Raw genomic sequence first — 16,891 nt, 5'->3', positions numbered from 1 at the left:
TGAAAATGGGGAGCTTTGCTGTATCCTGCAGGACCACCACAAGCAGATGCCCATCACTAGTCTCCTCTAAGTATAACAGACAGGACCTACTGCACATTGCTCCTTTCCTCTATATTACAAATAGTGAAGTACAAGGGAATACATCAGCAGCATTCTTATCCCCCTTACCACAGGAGCATAAACATAACTATTACATAGTTCAAGGCATGCTAAGCAAAATTGAAACAATTATAACAATATTTTTTATTGCACCTTTTGGTCTATTAAAGCAACCACTTACAAATCCATATCCAATTTATCCTCCTATGGTATGTTACAGCTATTATCACATGCCATATTTCTTACAAATACATGTGGGTACCTATTTTCAGGTAAAGAAGAATAAGAAGAAAAAAATCAGAAAGTGCTGAAGAGCTGCCAAAGGCATTCACTAATTATTTGTGATTCACAAAATGACAGCTTTAATCTTAAAGGCAGTTACTTTCCAATAACCTCAGAAGGTGGTCCTATGAAACGGATGTCGTAGAAAATTATCTCCCTTATGTCTTGTCACTATCCTCACTTCCTATTGACCTAGTCTGTCTCCAGACTAGGCCTAAAAACTCTTATAATTTTTGGCTATATTTCTTCCTTCTTTTACGACAAGGAGAGCTGTCCAGTGATTAGTCCCCTCATACTACTCTAAGCTGGCAATATAGAAACAGTTCCACACCAACACGACACAGACAATAGCCCAATGTTTCTTCCCAGAGAGATCATGAGAAGGCTGCAGGTTTCTAGTCAGTGAAATCTGAGGCAACAGTCATTCTTATTCTCAGATTAAGTAATTATTTTAACAGGATTTTCACAAGGACCGCACATACACAATTCATATCTTTATTATTCATTGGGTCAGTAAAAAATATTTCTGTCCTGCTCTGATACTTCATACAAACTGACAGAATTTATGCCCTGATATAAGATAAAATCCTTGTCCATCCTCCAGCCTAAATTCACTGAGCCCAATTTACAAAAAAAATAAAATGTCCAATAACAACTATGGTCACATAAAAAGTATAAATATATACACGTAATCAAGAAAACATAACATTTGAAAAGGTACCTCACATTAATTTTATGACAAACAAAGTTTTGTGTAGCCTTAGTATCATCTCCAGACTTGATTTCTAATCTTTTACCCTTTCAACATGGTGGCACACTTTATATGATTTATTCTGCATAATATGATACCAGACAATTTTACTCAAACATGGGGTGAACTCCAGAATAGGTCTTCATGAAGGCCTTCAAGATCTACCCCTAATCTGAGTAAAAGATGTTTGGTCAATCAATCAATTACTTTGTCTCTCTTGCAGGAGACCCGTCCCTCCCAGGTAACTGACCCTGGCCACTAGTTTGGTCCATAATCACTTAGGGAAGAGATTTTGTATTGTTGTCAGGGTAGACAAAGTGTAAGGTAGTGTAGAATGAGGTGTTCAGTGGCTATGTTTTGGTTGCATCTGGGGCAGTTGGTAAGTGATTTGAAATTAATCAGAATAAAGTTTACATAATATGCCATGTTCAAGGTTTAACTAAAACAACAGATTTATGTGCATATTGAAGCAAGAGAACCAAGTTAACTAATACATCTTTATATATCAAACAAATTATGCTGATTGTAATGAATGGGTATGTAATGCATAACTTGGCCTATCACCAAAAACATAAAGAAATTATATTTGTGTCTTGTTGCACTGGCTCTGACATGAGCAGTGTGATGGGGGAATGGGACTATCCATCACCCATGAGGTGCAACACTGGAAGGGACAACAAATGGGTTTTTGGATGGTGTGGGTTTATGCCTTGACTCAGGCACCCTCCTTATAAGGAAGAAAAAGCCTTTGGGCATGTGTGTAAATATATATGTGTGTGTGTGTATATATATATATATATATATATATATATATATGATGATTCAGTTTAACATCATGAACTCCCCCTATCAGGGGGCTAGGCCAGTGTCCCTTACACTTTGTAGCATGGAATTTAATGAACCATGCCCTTAGTCCAACTCGCTGGCAGCAGAATTTGAACTACCATCACCTCAACCTCTGCCACAAATAGCAATGCTCTAACCCATTTGGTCAGCTGGTACATATTTTGAAGAGTGGTTGTGGTTGAATGAAGAAGTAATATGGTTCAAAGGGGACTCTTTGTCTGCTCTGTATTTTCTTGAGTGAATGAGGGGAGTGATTACAAGTTAATGATATTTTGAAGCAGCCTGAAGGGATTTCTCCCCATCTTCTCTTTTTATACATGATAGGATGGAGAGGGAGAATCGCCAAGGAAGTGAGGCAGCCTTGCTGTGGATGTGCTGTGTCCTGCTGCATTGCTTCTGACTCAGGGCAGTGGGCAGGGTACAGGGAGGATCCATCATCCATGAGGAGCTAAGATGACGAGGAAAGGGTGATGGGGGTGAAATAGGTGGGAGTGGGTATATGCCTTTTGACTTGGCTACCTCCCTGGTAAGGTAAGAAAGAAAGAAAAATACATATATATATATATAATTATAAGGTGGGGGTAAATGAGCTCCAGCTGTCCAGGTACTGTGTCTTGCTGCATTGCATCTGATCCTAACAGTATGACTGGGGATACGGATGACCCCTCACTCATGTGGCACTAAAATGGGATGAACAATGAATGAGTTTTTGTGTGGGTGTGGTAAGGTGTAAGGTGAGTGCATGCTTTAATTTAGCCACCCACCTTATAAGTGGCAAAAGGCTTTTTGGTATTATTATATACCATTTGGTGCTCTAGAACTGAAAGCACAAATAATGATGATGGTAATGATCATAATAATAATAATAAAAATAATCATCAAAATAATAACAATAATAATAAGAATTCTCCACAGGCTTGGTATGAAATCCAACACCCTGGTGGTCACGTCTGTGCTCAAATATTTATTTAACATTTCATCTGCTCCTCATAGGTTAGCAAATGCCGAAAGCCCAAGTTCAACATGCCCCTAGTTTAGATTTGCTACCAAAAACGAGTACAAAACTAGCAGCATGCAAGCCATCAAATATCAAATAAATCTGTATACAACTAAACACTCTGCTTGCTCATCCTTTGGCCAAAAGGGATCAAGCAGCGGCTGCATCATTTCAATATATATTTCAGAATATGTACAAAATTTCAACAACAGGGCAAGTAAATGCTGGTGCAATAAATATGAATCTAGAAAATGGAAACAGAATAAGATGAGGGGTATCATTGCATAACTTGCTCATTCATACATATATATTTTCACCTCTGACCACTTGCAACAAAGCCATTCCGTTATTTACAAATATGACTAATCTTCAACAGTCTATCATATAGTAAAAACATACATTATGACCCTCATGACATCACACAGTTATTAACTGCCCGGAGCACAGTGGACATGGGTGAAACTTCTGCAACCCTGTACAATCCTTTTGACTGGCAGTTTCCATTTCATTAAGAATATCGAAAATCTTTTTGACTGTTGCACTCTGCACACCAGCCTTCTGTCCAATTTTATTGACGACACTTTCATTTTTCTCTGATATTGTGGGGATACTATTATTCTTCTCCTCCTCTACATTCTTGTTTATAGAAATTGCTTCCGGCACTGTGATGTCTTGGTTGTCCCCTTCAACTTTATCTGTGACTTCAGAAGCATGGTCTTCTACAGCAGCATCCACATCTCCATTCACTAGTCTCTTCTCACCGTCTGACATTCAAACAGGATGAAAACAAAAATTTTACTATTTGTACAATCCCACTATAAAATGCAGAGCAATATCAAAATAACAATCACATGAAAGGTGGCCCAAGCATGAGTTCAAATCTACATACATACATATACCAATGGCTTTTTCCCCCTAACAAGGGAGGTAGCCAAAAACAAAGGTACAACGTCCACTCCCACCCATTCCATCCCAACATACTCCACTCTCATTCACCCCTCTCGCCCTTGGCTCCTTCTGGATGATGGGTCATCCGTGCACCTTGCCCACTGCCCTGGGTCAGAAACAGTGTAGCAAGACACACTCACATCCACAGCAAGGCCACTTCATTTAATCAGCGACTCCCCCTCTCTGTCTTCTCATGCAGAAAAAGAGAGGATGAAGAGAAATCTCTTTGGGCTGCATTAAAATATCATTCACACATACTGCCTCACCCCCCTCTTTCCCTACCCACTCCCTTCCATGCATCACATCATCATCCATATACAACCATTCTCCACTCAACCTTATCATCTGTCTTCTTTCCTTTCTCAAGAGATATTTCTTTCTTTCCCAATCCCCCTTTTACCCCATCCATCTATCTCATCCTTGATTGTCCCTTCATGTTCACTCCTACCTCTGCATTCCATACCTCTTTACAAATCTTCCTTCACTCATTCTTTCCATGTGTCCAAACCATCACAATACTCTTTCATCAACCCTATCTCCCAACTCCCTTTCCCCCGCTCTCCTCCTCACCTCATTTCTCACTCTATCCAGCTTAGTAACCCCAATCATACTTCTCAAGCATTTCATCTCAAACACATTTAAACTCTTCCTCTCCTATATTCCATGTTTCTGCCCCATACAGTGCTGTTGGCACAATCACTCCTTCTAACAATCTCCTCTTAGCATCCATTCCCAAATGTCTATATTTCTCATTACACTTTTTAATCCTCCAAGGCATTTACTCACTTCTCTCAATCTACATTCTACCTCCACTTCCACTCCTTTACTGCTATATTCCCACCCAAGTATCTAAAGCTATCCACTTCCTCCAGTCTCTCTCCCTTAATACTCACTTCCATTTTAGCAAATCATTTAAAAAGCTTAATTATAATTGAAGTCTCAGTATCATTATACCCCTAAATTCATGCATGTCATGTAGAGGTCTTTCATATCAAACTAACTTACCTTCTTTAGTGGGATGTGTGTTGGTTTCAGGTTTAGTAGTAACAAGATGTTTCATGCCATCAATGACTGCACTGGGCCCGTTCTCACCATGTGTCAGCGAAGCTATTAGCTCCTGTAAGACAAATGGGATTACTCTTGTATTATGATATGTACTCATGGCTTTCTCCCACTTATATGGGAAGTGACTGAATCACTCACCCACCGTTCCCATCCCAGCTAAAATTACATACATACATACATATACCAAGGCTTTTTCCCCCTTCCAAGGGAGGTAGCCACAAAGGGAAAGGCATAAAAACACTCCCACCCATTTCATCCCTAAATACACTCCACACCCCTCCCACCCTTCCTCTCATCTGAGCACCTCCTGGATGACGGGTCATCCCTGAACCCTGCCCACCGCCCTGGGTCAGAAGCAGTGTCGCAAGACACAGTACATCCACAGCAAGGCCGCTTCATTTAATCGGCGACCCCCCCTCTCCGTCCCCCTTTGCATATAAGGAGAGGACGGGGAGAAATCCCTTCGGGCTGCGTCAAAATTTACTCACACATACTACCCCACCCCCCACCCCCCCGCCCATTCCTCCTCATGCAGTCACAACATCATCCATATACAACCATTCTCCACTCACCTCTGTCTTCCGTCCTCTCCCTTCCTTCCTCAACAGACATTCCCCTCTTCCCCAAAGCCCCCTTTACCCCATCCATCCACCTCATCCTAGGACGTCCCCTCATGTTCACTCCCTCCACATCTGCCTTCCATACCTCTTTTACTAGTCTTTCTTCACTCATTCTTTCCATGTGTCCAAACCATCCTAATATTCTTTCATCAACCCTCTCTCCCAAATCCTTTTTCACCCCTGTTCTCCTCCTCACCTCCTCATTTCTCACTCTATCTAGCCTAGTAACCCCCACCATACTTCTCAGACACCTCATCTCAAACACATTCAAACTCCTTCTCTCTTCTTCTCTTATGTTCCACGTTTCTGCCCCATACAGTGCTGTTGGCACAATCACTCCTTCATACAGTCTCCTCTTCGCATCCATTCCCAAATGTCTATTTCTCATTACACTCTTTAAACCACCAAGGCATTTACTCGCTTCTCTCAATCTACATTCTACCTCCACCTTCACTCCACCTTTTCCTGCTACACTTGCACCCAAGTATCTAAAACTATCCAGCTAAAATTACTCTGGTAATATGTTATTGTATTGTAGTCTCTTACTCTTCATTGTTATACTGTTCCAAATGGTAATACACTATAAACTAGGGAGTAAGGGCACTGGATACACAAGTGATGTCTGTTGAACTAGGATGGAAACGAGTATAGATATTATGAACAAATGAAGTAATGATGCAGCCTAAAGTAATGTTCTTCTTGTCTATTCAATTTTTTGGGGTAAATGAGGAAGGGGGGGACACCATACAATGAAATAGTCAGGGTGAGCCAACTCTGGCTGTCAGGTCCTGCTGTGGAGGTGAGTGTATAATGGGTATGCTTTAATTTGGCTGCCCTCCTTTCAAGAGGAAGAGGGCCCTTTGTATGTATGTATGTGTGTACATATATATATGCATGTATATACAGTCGGCCCCACGGGTATTGGCGCGATGCTTTTTTTTTATCTGTAGCACTAAAACAAGTGCAATACTAACATATATGTAGAACTACCAGCCTCTAATACTTTGTGGGTAGTCCTTTCCTCCTCCTCCTCCCCCTCCTCCTTCTCCTCCACCATCTCAATGTATGTTGCTTGAATTTAATTTATTTGAAATTAATGTTATTATTTTACAATGTTATGTTTATAATTAATGATTTAGGGGTGTTTTATAAGATATGGTAATAGAATTTATGGATGTATAGTACAGTATGAACGGTCATACATTACTGGAACGTACAGTAACAACTTACGTTCATTTTCATGTTACGTTCGGCCGTTCGGAACGTAACTAAAACGTAAGTTGAGGAGCGTCTGTATATATATTTTTTGTAGTTATACATGAGTTAACCCTGGATTCTGTGATCTGGTTTGATCACATTTTCTGTGTTTATTATTAATCAGAGTAAAAGAGAATGAATAATAGAGCAGTGACTTTATATTTTATAATGCGAGTAGTACGTATGGCAGCTGATGCTGCACATGAGAATTAGACTCGTAATGAACTGGTTAAAGGAGATAGGCTAAAGAAAGTGGATAGCTTTAGGTACTTGGGGTTGCATGTGGCAGGAAAGGGAGGAGTGGAGGTAGAAGTAAATTGTAGATTTAGGGAAGCAAGTAAATACCTTGGGGGATTAAAAAGTATTATGAGAAATAGGCATCTGGGAATAGATTCAGAGAGGAGATTGTATGAAGAGGTGATTGTTTCGATAGCTTTATATGGAGCAGAGATGGGGAATTTAAGAGAGGCAGAGAGGAAAAATTTGAATGTTTTTGAGATGAAATGTTTGAGAAGTATAGTAGGGGTTACATGGTTGAATAGAGGGGGAAACAAGGAAATGAAGAGGAGAACTAGTGTGGAAAAGAATATGAAAGACAGGGCTGATGAAAGAGCATTGGGATGGTTTGGACACATGGAAAGAATGAGTGAAGAAAGATTAGTAAACGAGGTGCAAAAGGCAGAGGTGGAGGGAGTGAATTTGAGGGGACGACTGAGGATGAGATGGATGGATGGGGTGAAGGGGGCAATGAGAAAGAGGGGAATGTCTGTTGAGGAGGGAAAGGAGAAAGCAGGAGACAGGGATGAGAGGAGAGTGGTTGTGTATAGATGATACTGTTATGCAAGGAAGGGATGGGGAAGGGATATGGAGGTAGGGGATGCTTATGTATGAGTGATATTTTGACACAGCCCATAGGGATTTCTCACCATCTTCTCTTGTTCTGCACGAAGGGACAGAATGGAGGGGGTCACCCATTAAGTGAAGTGGCATTGCTGTGGATGTATTGTGTCTTGCTACATTGCTTTTGACCCAGGGCATTGAACATGATACAGGGAAGAGCCGTCATCCATGAGGAGCTAAGATGAGACAGAGGAAGGGGTGGTGGAGGGGAATGGAATAGGTGGGAGTAGGTACATGCCTTTAACTTGGATACCTCCCTTATAAATACAAACATACATACACCAAGGTTTTTTTTCCCCCTTACAAGTGAGGTAGCCAAAGTCAAAAGGCATAATTCCACTCCCACCCATTTCATCCCTCCCTTATAAGGGGGGAAAAAGCTCTTGGTATATGGATAGATAGATAGATAGATAGTATGTCTGGTTAATGGGACATTCAAAATGGTACCTCTCCCCTTGCGCTTTTGGATTCAGATATACCTGTAACTCTGTCAATCGTTTTCTCATCTCCTCACGTTCATGTCTAAGACTGGTTAGCTCCAACTCACGCTCCCTGGCTTGCTGCTTCATTACACCTCGCTGGAACTGGTAGATGGTGATGTAGTCACCTGCAATACAGAAACAAAACAATGTTAGACATGAAAATTTCTCAAGAAAGACAAAACCTATAATTTGTAAATCATACATAAATGTCCTCAAAAACAGAATAATTATAAAGAATGACAGGCTGAATGTGAATGCCAATAGGCTGTAGGAAGTGGAGAGTTCTCAGTATTTGGGGTTGTATGTAGCACTGAGGGAGTGGATGTTGAGGTGAATTAAGAGTAAAAGAAACAAATAATTATTAATAGTAATGATGATGATGATGATATGGTTTAATGTCACACACTCCCCCCCCCCTATCGGGAGGCTAGGACGATGCCCCTCACAGAGGGCTTTGTAGCGTGGAATTTAATGAACCATGCCCTTGGTTCAACTTCGCTGGTGGCAGGATTCGAACCACCCTCACCTTGACCTTCGCCGCAAGTAACGGCGCCCTAACCTGCTCAGCCAGCGAGCTTCCATTAATAGTAATACATAATAAATAATAACTGTTGCTTTATTATACTGTGACTGTTCCTCCACTATGTTGTTCTCCACTCTTAATACTGTCCTGTACCACTTCTCTGGATATTCATTCCTTTTTTTCACCAAACCCTGTGGTAGGGGAGAAAGAATACTGCCATGGAGTCTTCCCACGTGAGTTGTAACAGGTGATAAAAATGGGACAGGGATTAGAACTAGGCATCCTACTCTCTGTAGACCCAAAGGAGACATTCCTAAAAAAAAGGCAAAGGCATAAGAGGGTCTGGGAAGAGTTTTTCAACCAGAACCCTAAGGTTTGGATCTTTTAACCCCTTCCATACGATGACACCTACATAGGTGTCATGTGGCACGAGTGGGTATATGAGGATGCTGGCATTAGCATTTTGATTATATCTATGTTATAGCTGTAGCTAAGAGGAGATTGTATGAAGGAGTGATTGTGCCAACAGCACTGTATGGGGTAGAAACTTGGAACATAAGAGAGGAAGAGAGAAGGAGTTTGAATGTGTTTGAGATGAGGTGCCTGAGAGAAGTATGATAGGGTTACTAGGCTGGATAGAGTGAGAAACAAGGAGGTGAGGAGGAGAATAGGGGTGGAAAGGGAGTTTGGAGACAGGGTCAATGAAAGAGTATTGGGATGGTTTGGATGCATGGAAAGAATGAGTAAACATGAGGGGGTGACTTAGGATGAGATGGATGGATGGGGTAAAAGGGGCATTACGAAAGATGGGAATGTATGCTGAAGAAGGATGGGAAAGGACAGAAGATAGGGGTGAATGGAGAATGGTTGGGTATGGATGATATTGTGATGCATGAAAGGGAGTGGGTGGGGGATGAGGGAGTATGTATGAAAAATAAATTGATGTGGCCCAAAGGGATTTCTCCCAGTCTTCTCCATTTCTGCATGAGGGGACAGAGAGGGGGTTGACGATTTAATGAAGCAGCCTTGCTGAGGATGTGCTGTGTCTTGTGACACTGCTTCTGACCCAGGGCAGTGGGCGAATTGCAGGGATGACACATCATCCAGGAGGAGCCAATAAAAGAGGGAGAGAGGGAGAGGATGGGAGTGGAATATGTGGGGATGGAATGGGTAGGAGTGGTTTTATGCCTTCGTTTTTTGGGCTACCTCCCTTGTAAGGGGGGAAAAGCCTTTGGTATATGTATGTAGTAGAGCCTGTTTTAGAATTAGAAATGGAGAGTGTGAGTGGTTTGAGGTAAAGGTGGGACTTCGCCAGGGATGTGTTAACTCGCCCTGGCTGTTCAATTTTGTATGTATGGGGTGGTGCGAGATGTAAATGCATGAGTAATGGGCTGGGGATTAGAGATTGTTAAATAAAATGGAAAAAAATGGGAGATAAACCAGTTGTTGTTTGCTGATGACACTGTGCTTATGGCAGGATCAGAGGAGAGATTAAGGAAGTTAGTGATGGAGTTTGGGATGGTGTGTGAAAGAAGGAAGTAGAAGATAAATTTAAGCAAAAGTAAGGTGATGAGATGTACATACATACATATACCAAAGGCTTTTTTCAAACTTACATGAGGGGTAGCCAAAAAGAAAAAGGCATAGAAACCACTCCCACCCATTCCATCCCATACATATTCCACTCCCCTCCATCCTCCTCCCTCCCTCTCATCTTGGCACCTCCTGGATGGCGGGTCATCCCTGCATCCTGTCCACTGCCCTGGGTCAGAAGCAGTGTCGCAAGACACAGCAAGGCCACTTCATAAATTCGGCGACCTCCCCCTCTCCGTCCCCTCATGCATAAAAGAGAAGACGGGGAGAAATCCCTTCGGGCTGTGTCAAATTATTACTTACAGTATACATTCTTCCTCACCCCCCATCCCCCACCCACTCCCTCTCATGCATCACAGCATTATCCATACACAACCCTTCTCCATTCATCCCTATCTTCTGTCCTCTCCCGTCCTTCCTCAACAGACATTACTCTCTTTTGTAATGCCCCTTTTACCCCATCCATCCATCTCATCCTAGGACGCCCCCTCATATTCACTCCTTCCAACCGCCTTCCACACCTCTTTTACTAATCTTTCTTCACTCATTCTTTCCATGTGTCCAAACCATCCTAATACTCTTTCATCAACCCTATCTCCAACTCCCTTTCCACCCCTGTTCTCCTCCTCATCTCCTCATTTCTCACTCTATCTAGCCTAGTAACCCCTATCATACTTCTCATACATTTCATCTCAAACACATTCAAACTCCTTCTCTCTTCCTCTCTTATGTTCCATGTTTCTGCCCCGTACAGTGCTGTCTGCACAATCACTCCTTCATATAACCTCCTCTTAGCATCCATTCCCAGATGTCTATTTCTCATTACACTTTTTAATCCACCAAGGTATTTACTCACTTCTCTCAATCTACACTCTACCTCCACCCCAACTCCTCCCTTCCCTGCCACATTCGCACCCAAGTATCTAAAACTATCCACTTCCTCCAGTCTCTCCCTTAATGCTCACTTCCAGCCTGCTGTCACTCTCTCCCCTTGTTCATCTCATCACCTTACTTTTATCTTCAGCTTCCTTCTTTCACACACCTTCTCAAACTCTGTCACTAACTTACTCAATCCCTCCTCTAATCCTACTACAAGCACAGTGTCATAAGCAAACAACAACTGGCTTATTTCCCCACTTTTCTCCATTTTCTTTAACCATCTCCAATCCCTGACCCACTACCCTCGCACCACCCCATCCATGTATAGATTGAACAGCCTGGGCGACATAACACATCCCTGATGAAGTACTACCTTTATCTCAAACCATTCACTCTCTCCATTTCTAATCCTAACACAAGTTCTACTACTCTCGTAAAAACGCTTGACTCCTCTTAACAGCTTTCCTCCTTTCCCATATATCTGCAGTACCTCCCACAGTTCCTTCCTGTCTACCGTCATAAGCCTTTTCCATATCCATAAAAGCCAAAAAAACATCCTTACCTTTTCCTATAGCTTTCTCACATATCTGTCTTACCACAAAAATCTGATCTACACAACCCCTACCTGTCCTAAAACCACACTGTTCCTCACCAATTACTCCCTCTGTTCCTCTCCTAATCCTCTCAATCAAGACCCTCCCATAAGCCTTCCCAACTACACTCAACAAGCTGATCCCTCTGAAACTACTACACTCACACTTGTCCCCCTTTCCCTTGTAAAGCAGAACTATACAGGCACTCCTCCAGTCCTCCGGCACTCTACCCTCTCTTAAACAAACATTAAATAACCTCACCAGCCAGTCCACCATAACTGTACCTCCTTTCTTCAGACATTCTGCATGGCATCCATCCAACCCAGGTGCCTTACCTGCTCTTATCATCTTAACAGCTGCTTTCACTTCATCCTTCCCTATTTCTCCTCCATTTTCCTCTCTCATCACTCTCATTTTCTTAGCGCTTCCTACTGCAACTACTTTTCCCTCCCTATCTTCCTTCACATTTAGCAACTCCCTAAAATACTCTGCCCACCTTCCTCTTACTGTCTTCTCTTCCATTATCATCTCTCCATCTGCACCTTTTACCTTTTCTTCTCTACTTGATTCGCCTCCTCTTCCTCTCTTAATTTCTTTCCAAAACATCTTTTTATTGCTTTCAAAATTTTCTGTCATACTCTTACCCCATTTCACATCTGCTCTCCTCTTTGCTTCTTTTATCTTATGCTTAACTTCCCTTCTCTTTACTTTGTACCTCTCATACGATTCCCTCGTCCTAATTTGTAGCCAATCTATGAAAGCCTGCTTCTTCTCTTCTACACCCTTCTTTGCTTCCTCATCCCACCACTCACTACCCTTCCTTCTATTTCCTCCCGTCCTCCTTGTTCCACACACCATCTTTGCACACCTTATGACTCCCTCCTTGAACCATCCCAATTCCTCCTCCACTCCTAGTTCTACTCTATCCTTCACTCCCTCCCACTCCTCTCTCAGCTTCTTCTTATACTCCTTCTCTTTTTCTTTCTCATTTAAGTAGTTCACTCTGTGTACCTCCCTACCTTTTGTCCTTTTCCTCTTTCTCCACCTATTCTCCACTCTCAATTTACCTTCCACCCGAAAATGATCTGATATTCCCCCACTCTCCCCCCTAAAACATGTACATCCTTAACTCTTCCTACCATACTCCTGGCCACCACTATATAGTCTATTAATGCTCTATCTGCCACCCTTCCATCCACCACCCTCTCCCATGTGTGACTTATGCTGGACTTTATAAACGCTGTATTTGCTATCATCAACTCTCTTTCAAGACACATCACCACCATCAATTTTTCACTACAATTTTTACCTGGGACTCCATATTTCCCAATCACTCTGTCTATTTGTTCATTTCCTACCCTAGCATTAAGGTCTCCTAATACAACTACATTGACATTTTTCCCTAATCCCTCTATGCACTCATTTAAAACTACCCAAAAAGTCTCCCTTTCCTCTATGCTCTTCTCACTACCAGGCCCATACGCACTTACAAAAACCCACACCTCCCTTCCCAACTTCGCCTTCATCCACATCAACCTTGAAGAAACCTCCTTCAACTCCACTACACCCTTACTTATCTCTTCACTTACTAGTATAGCCACCCCTTCTTTCTCTCATCCCCTCTTCACTCATGAGATCCAACTACACTCCCAAACTCACACTCTCCCCTCCCTTTCATTTTAGTTTCACTCAAAGCCAGCACATCCATCTTTCTTCTCACAAACATACTGCCTATCTCTTCCTTTTTACTCTCAACTGTACCACATCCGAACAGATTAAAAGACCCAAACCTTAGGGTACTGGTTGGAAAATTCCTAGACCTTCTTATGCCTTTACTTTTTTTTAGGAATGTCCCCTTTGGGGCTACAAGTAGCAGTACTCCTAATCCCATCCCCCGTCCCATTTTTTGTCACCTCTTATGACTCAAGTGGGAAGACTTGGTGGTAGCATTTTTTTCCCCCACCACAGGGTAGGCGAAAAAAGGAAATGAATATTGAGAAAAATGGTACAGGACTAACAAGGGGTTGGGGGGCAGCATAATGGAGGGACAGTTGTAGTATAAAAGGGTCATCATTTCTCTATGAACAGTTTTCCTCTATCACAGACAAAATAATCCCATCCCCCGTCCCATTTTTTGTCACCTCTTATGACTCAAGTGGGAAGACTTGGTGGTAGCATTTTTTTCCCCCACCACAGGGTAGGCGAAAAAAGGAAATGAATATTGAGAAAAATGGTACAGGACTAACAAGGGGTTGGGGGGCAGCATAACGGAGGGACAGTTGTAGTATAAAAGGGTCATCATTTCTCTATGAACAGTTTTCCTCTATCACAGACAAAATAATGTGTGGCTGTGGTCCGTAGGGGTGCCCCATAGACCCTAAAGTATCAACTGAATGCTACTTTGCCACAATATGTACAAGGGGAAAATGTGGCAGCAAAATGGAAATGAGTATTAAGGGAGAGAGACTGGAGGAAGTGGATAGTTTTAGATACTTGGGTGCGAATGTCGCAGGAAAGGGAGGAGTAGAGGTGGAGGTAGAATATAGATTGAGAGAAGCAAGTAAATGCCTTGGGGGATTAAAAAGTATAATGAAAAATCGACATTTGGGAATGGATGCTAAGAGGAGATTGTATGAAGGGGTCATTGTGCTGAGAGGACTGTATTGGGCAGAAACATGGAGCATAAGAGAGGAAGAGTTTAAATGTATTTACCCACTTGTATTTTATGGGATGAGAGCTATGCTTGTAGTGACCCATTTTCGTATCTCTCTGCATCCAGTTTATTCTTAAAATCTTATATAGTTTTGGCACTCACTGTTTCTCCATTTAGTTTGTTCCAGACATCAATCACTCTATGTGGGAAGCTATTCTTTTTCAAATCTCTTTTGTAACTATCCTTCTTTAGTTTCTTTTCATGTCCTCTTGTTTCTCTTCTGTCCCATTTTAACAAGTCATCTCTATCAAGAATTTCCATCCCTTTCATAATTCTGTAAATGGTCAACAAATCACCTCTTTCTCTTCTTTGTTCCAGTGTTGATAGATGTAATTTTTCCAATCTTTGTTCGTATGTCAAATTTGATAGTGTAGGTGCCATTTTTGTCGCCACTCTTTGAATTATTTCTATTTTTTGTATTAGGTGCCCATAGTGTTGCAGCATACTCTAGTTTAGGTCTTATTAGTGTAAACACTATTTTCTTTACCATTTCTTCATCCATGTATTCAAAGGGCACTTTCATTGATCTTAATAGGTTAAAAGTCTCTCCAAATAATTTAATGACATGTTTATCAGGTGTCAAGTCACTTGAGATAATCACTCCCAGGTCCCTTTCTGAATCGACTTTTTTGATTTCGTTTCTAATTTTATATTGACTTGATATTCTATTTTCACTTTTTCCAAATTCCATTATGCTACATTTCTTAATGTTAAAGTTCATTTCACATCTCTGACTCCATTCCCATATTTTGTCCAGGTCTTCTTGTAGCGATCTGCAATCTTCTTCTGTGCTTACTCTCTTGAGTAATTTGGCATCGTCAGCAAAGAAGTTCATGTAAAAATTCACTCTCTCATCCATATCATTTATACATACATACATACATACATACACCAAAGGCTTCTTCCCCCTACATGGGGGGGTAGCCACAAAGAAAAAGGCGAAACCACTCCCACCCGTTCCACCCCCCACATATTCCACTCCCCCCCACCCTCCTCCCTCCCTCTTATCTTGGCACCTCCTGGATGACGGGTCATCCCTGCATCCTGTCCACTGCCCTGGGTCAGAAGCAGTGTCACAAGACACAGCACATCCACAGCAAGGCCACTTCATAAATTCAGCAACCCCCCCTCTCTGTCCCCTCATGCAGAAAAGGAGAAGACGGGGAGAAATCCCTTCAGGCTGCATCAATTTTCTTCTCACACATACCTCCCCACCCCCCACCCACTCCCCCTCATGCATCATAGCATCATCTATACACAACCCCTCTCCATTCACCCCTATCTTCTGTCCTCTCCCGTCCTTCCTCCACAGACATTCCTCTCTTTTGTAATGCCCCTTTCACCCCATCCATCCATCTCATCCTAGGACGCCCCCTCATATTCACTCCTTCCACCTCTGCCTTCCATACTTCTTTTACTAATCTTTCTTCACTCATTCTTTCCATGTCTCCAAACCATCCTAATACCCTTTCATCAACCCTATCTCCCAGTTCCCTTTCCACCCCTGTTCTCCTCCTCATCTCCTCATTTCTCACTCTATCTAGCCTAGTAACCCCTATCATACTTCTCAGACATTTCATCTCAAACACATTCAAACTCCTTGTCTCTTCCTCTCTCATGTTCCATGTTTCTGCCTCATACAATGCTGTTGGTACAATCACTCCTTCATATAACCTCCTCTTAGCATCCATTCCCAGATGTCTATTTCTCATTACACTTTTAAATCAACCAAGGCTTTACTTGCTTCTTTCAATCTACATTCTACCTCCACCCCCACTCCTCCCTTTCCTGCCACATTAGCATCCAAATATCTAAAACTATCCACTTCCTCCCGTCTTTCACCCTTAATGCTCACCTCCAGCCTGCTGTCACTCTCTCCCCTTGTACATCTCATCACCTTTCTTTTACCCACATTTATCTTCAGCTTCCTTCTTTCACACACCTTCTCAAACTCTGTCACTAACTTCCTCAATCCCTCCTCTGATCCTGCTACAATTTATATATATGGCAAACATTAAAGGAGCCAATACAGAGCCTTGTGGGACGCCACTTATCACATCTTCCCTGTTCGAATTTTTGTTTCTAAGTACCACTCTCATTTTTCTCCCACTTAAGAAATCCTTCATCCATTCCAGTAGCTTACCTTGTATTCCTCCTATTATTTCAATTTTTCATATTAACTTTTTATGTGGTACTTTGTCAAAAGCCTTCTGCAAGTCCAAGAAGGTGCAATCTGCCCAGCCATCTCTTTCTTGTGTTATCTCAATTAATCTCGAGTAAAAGCATATTAAGTTTGTGGTACTGTGCTTGTAAGGGATATTGGTCTGAAGTTTGTAGGATCTT

General features: G+C 42.0%; 1 protein-coding gene across 1 annotated transcript in view; it reads right to left on the bottom strand.

Annotated features, from left to right (window-relative positions):
• Positions 1 to 228: 228 nt before the first annotated feature.
• Positions 229 to 16,891, bottom strand: part of LOC143035146 (golgin subfamily A member 2-like) — a 65,822-nt gene continuing 49,159 nt past the window's right edge. The window contains exons 16-18 of the mRNA XM_076201768.1: positions 8,245 to 8,372; positions 4,929 to 5,040; positions 229 to 3,739 (exon numbers count right to left, since the gene is read on the bottom strand). Of these exons, the coding sequence (XP_076057883.1) occupies positions 3,393 to 3,739; positions 4,929 to 5,040; positions 8,245 to 8,372 (587 nt within the window). The 3' untranslated portion in view covers positions 229 to 3,392. The remainder of the gene's footprint in view (positions 3,740 to 4,928; positions 5,041 to 8,244; positions 8,373 to 16,891) is intronic.

The sequence above is a fragment of the Oratosquilla oratoria genome, chromosome 18, assembly GCF_046742065.1.
Source record: "Oratosquilla oratoria isolate Oo_2021 chromosome 18, ASM4674206v1, whole genome shotgun sequence".
NCBI lineage: Eukaryota > Metazoa > Arthropoda > Malacostraca > Stomatopoda > Squillidae > Oratosquilla > Oratosquilla oratoria.
This window is presented reverse-complemented; position numbering and strand designations above follow the sequence as displayed.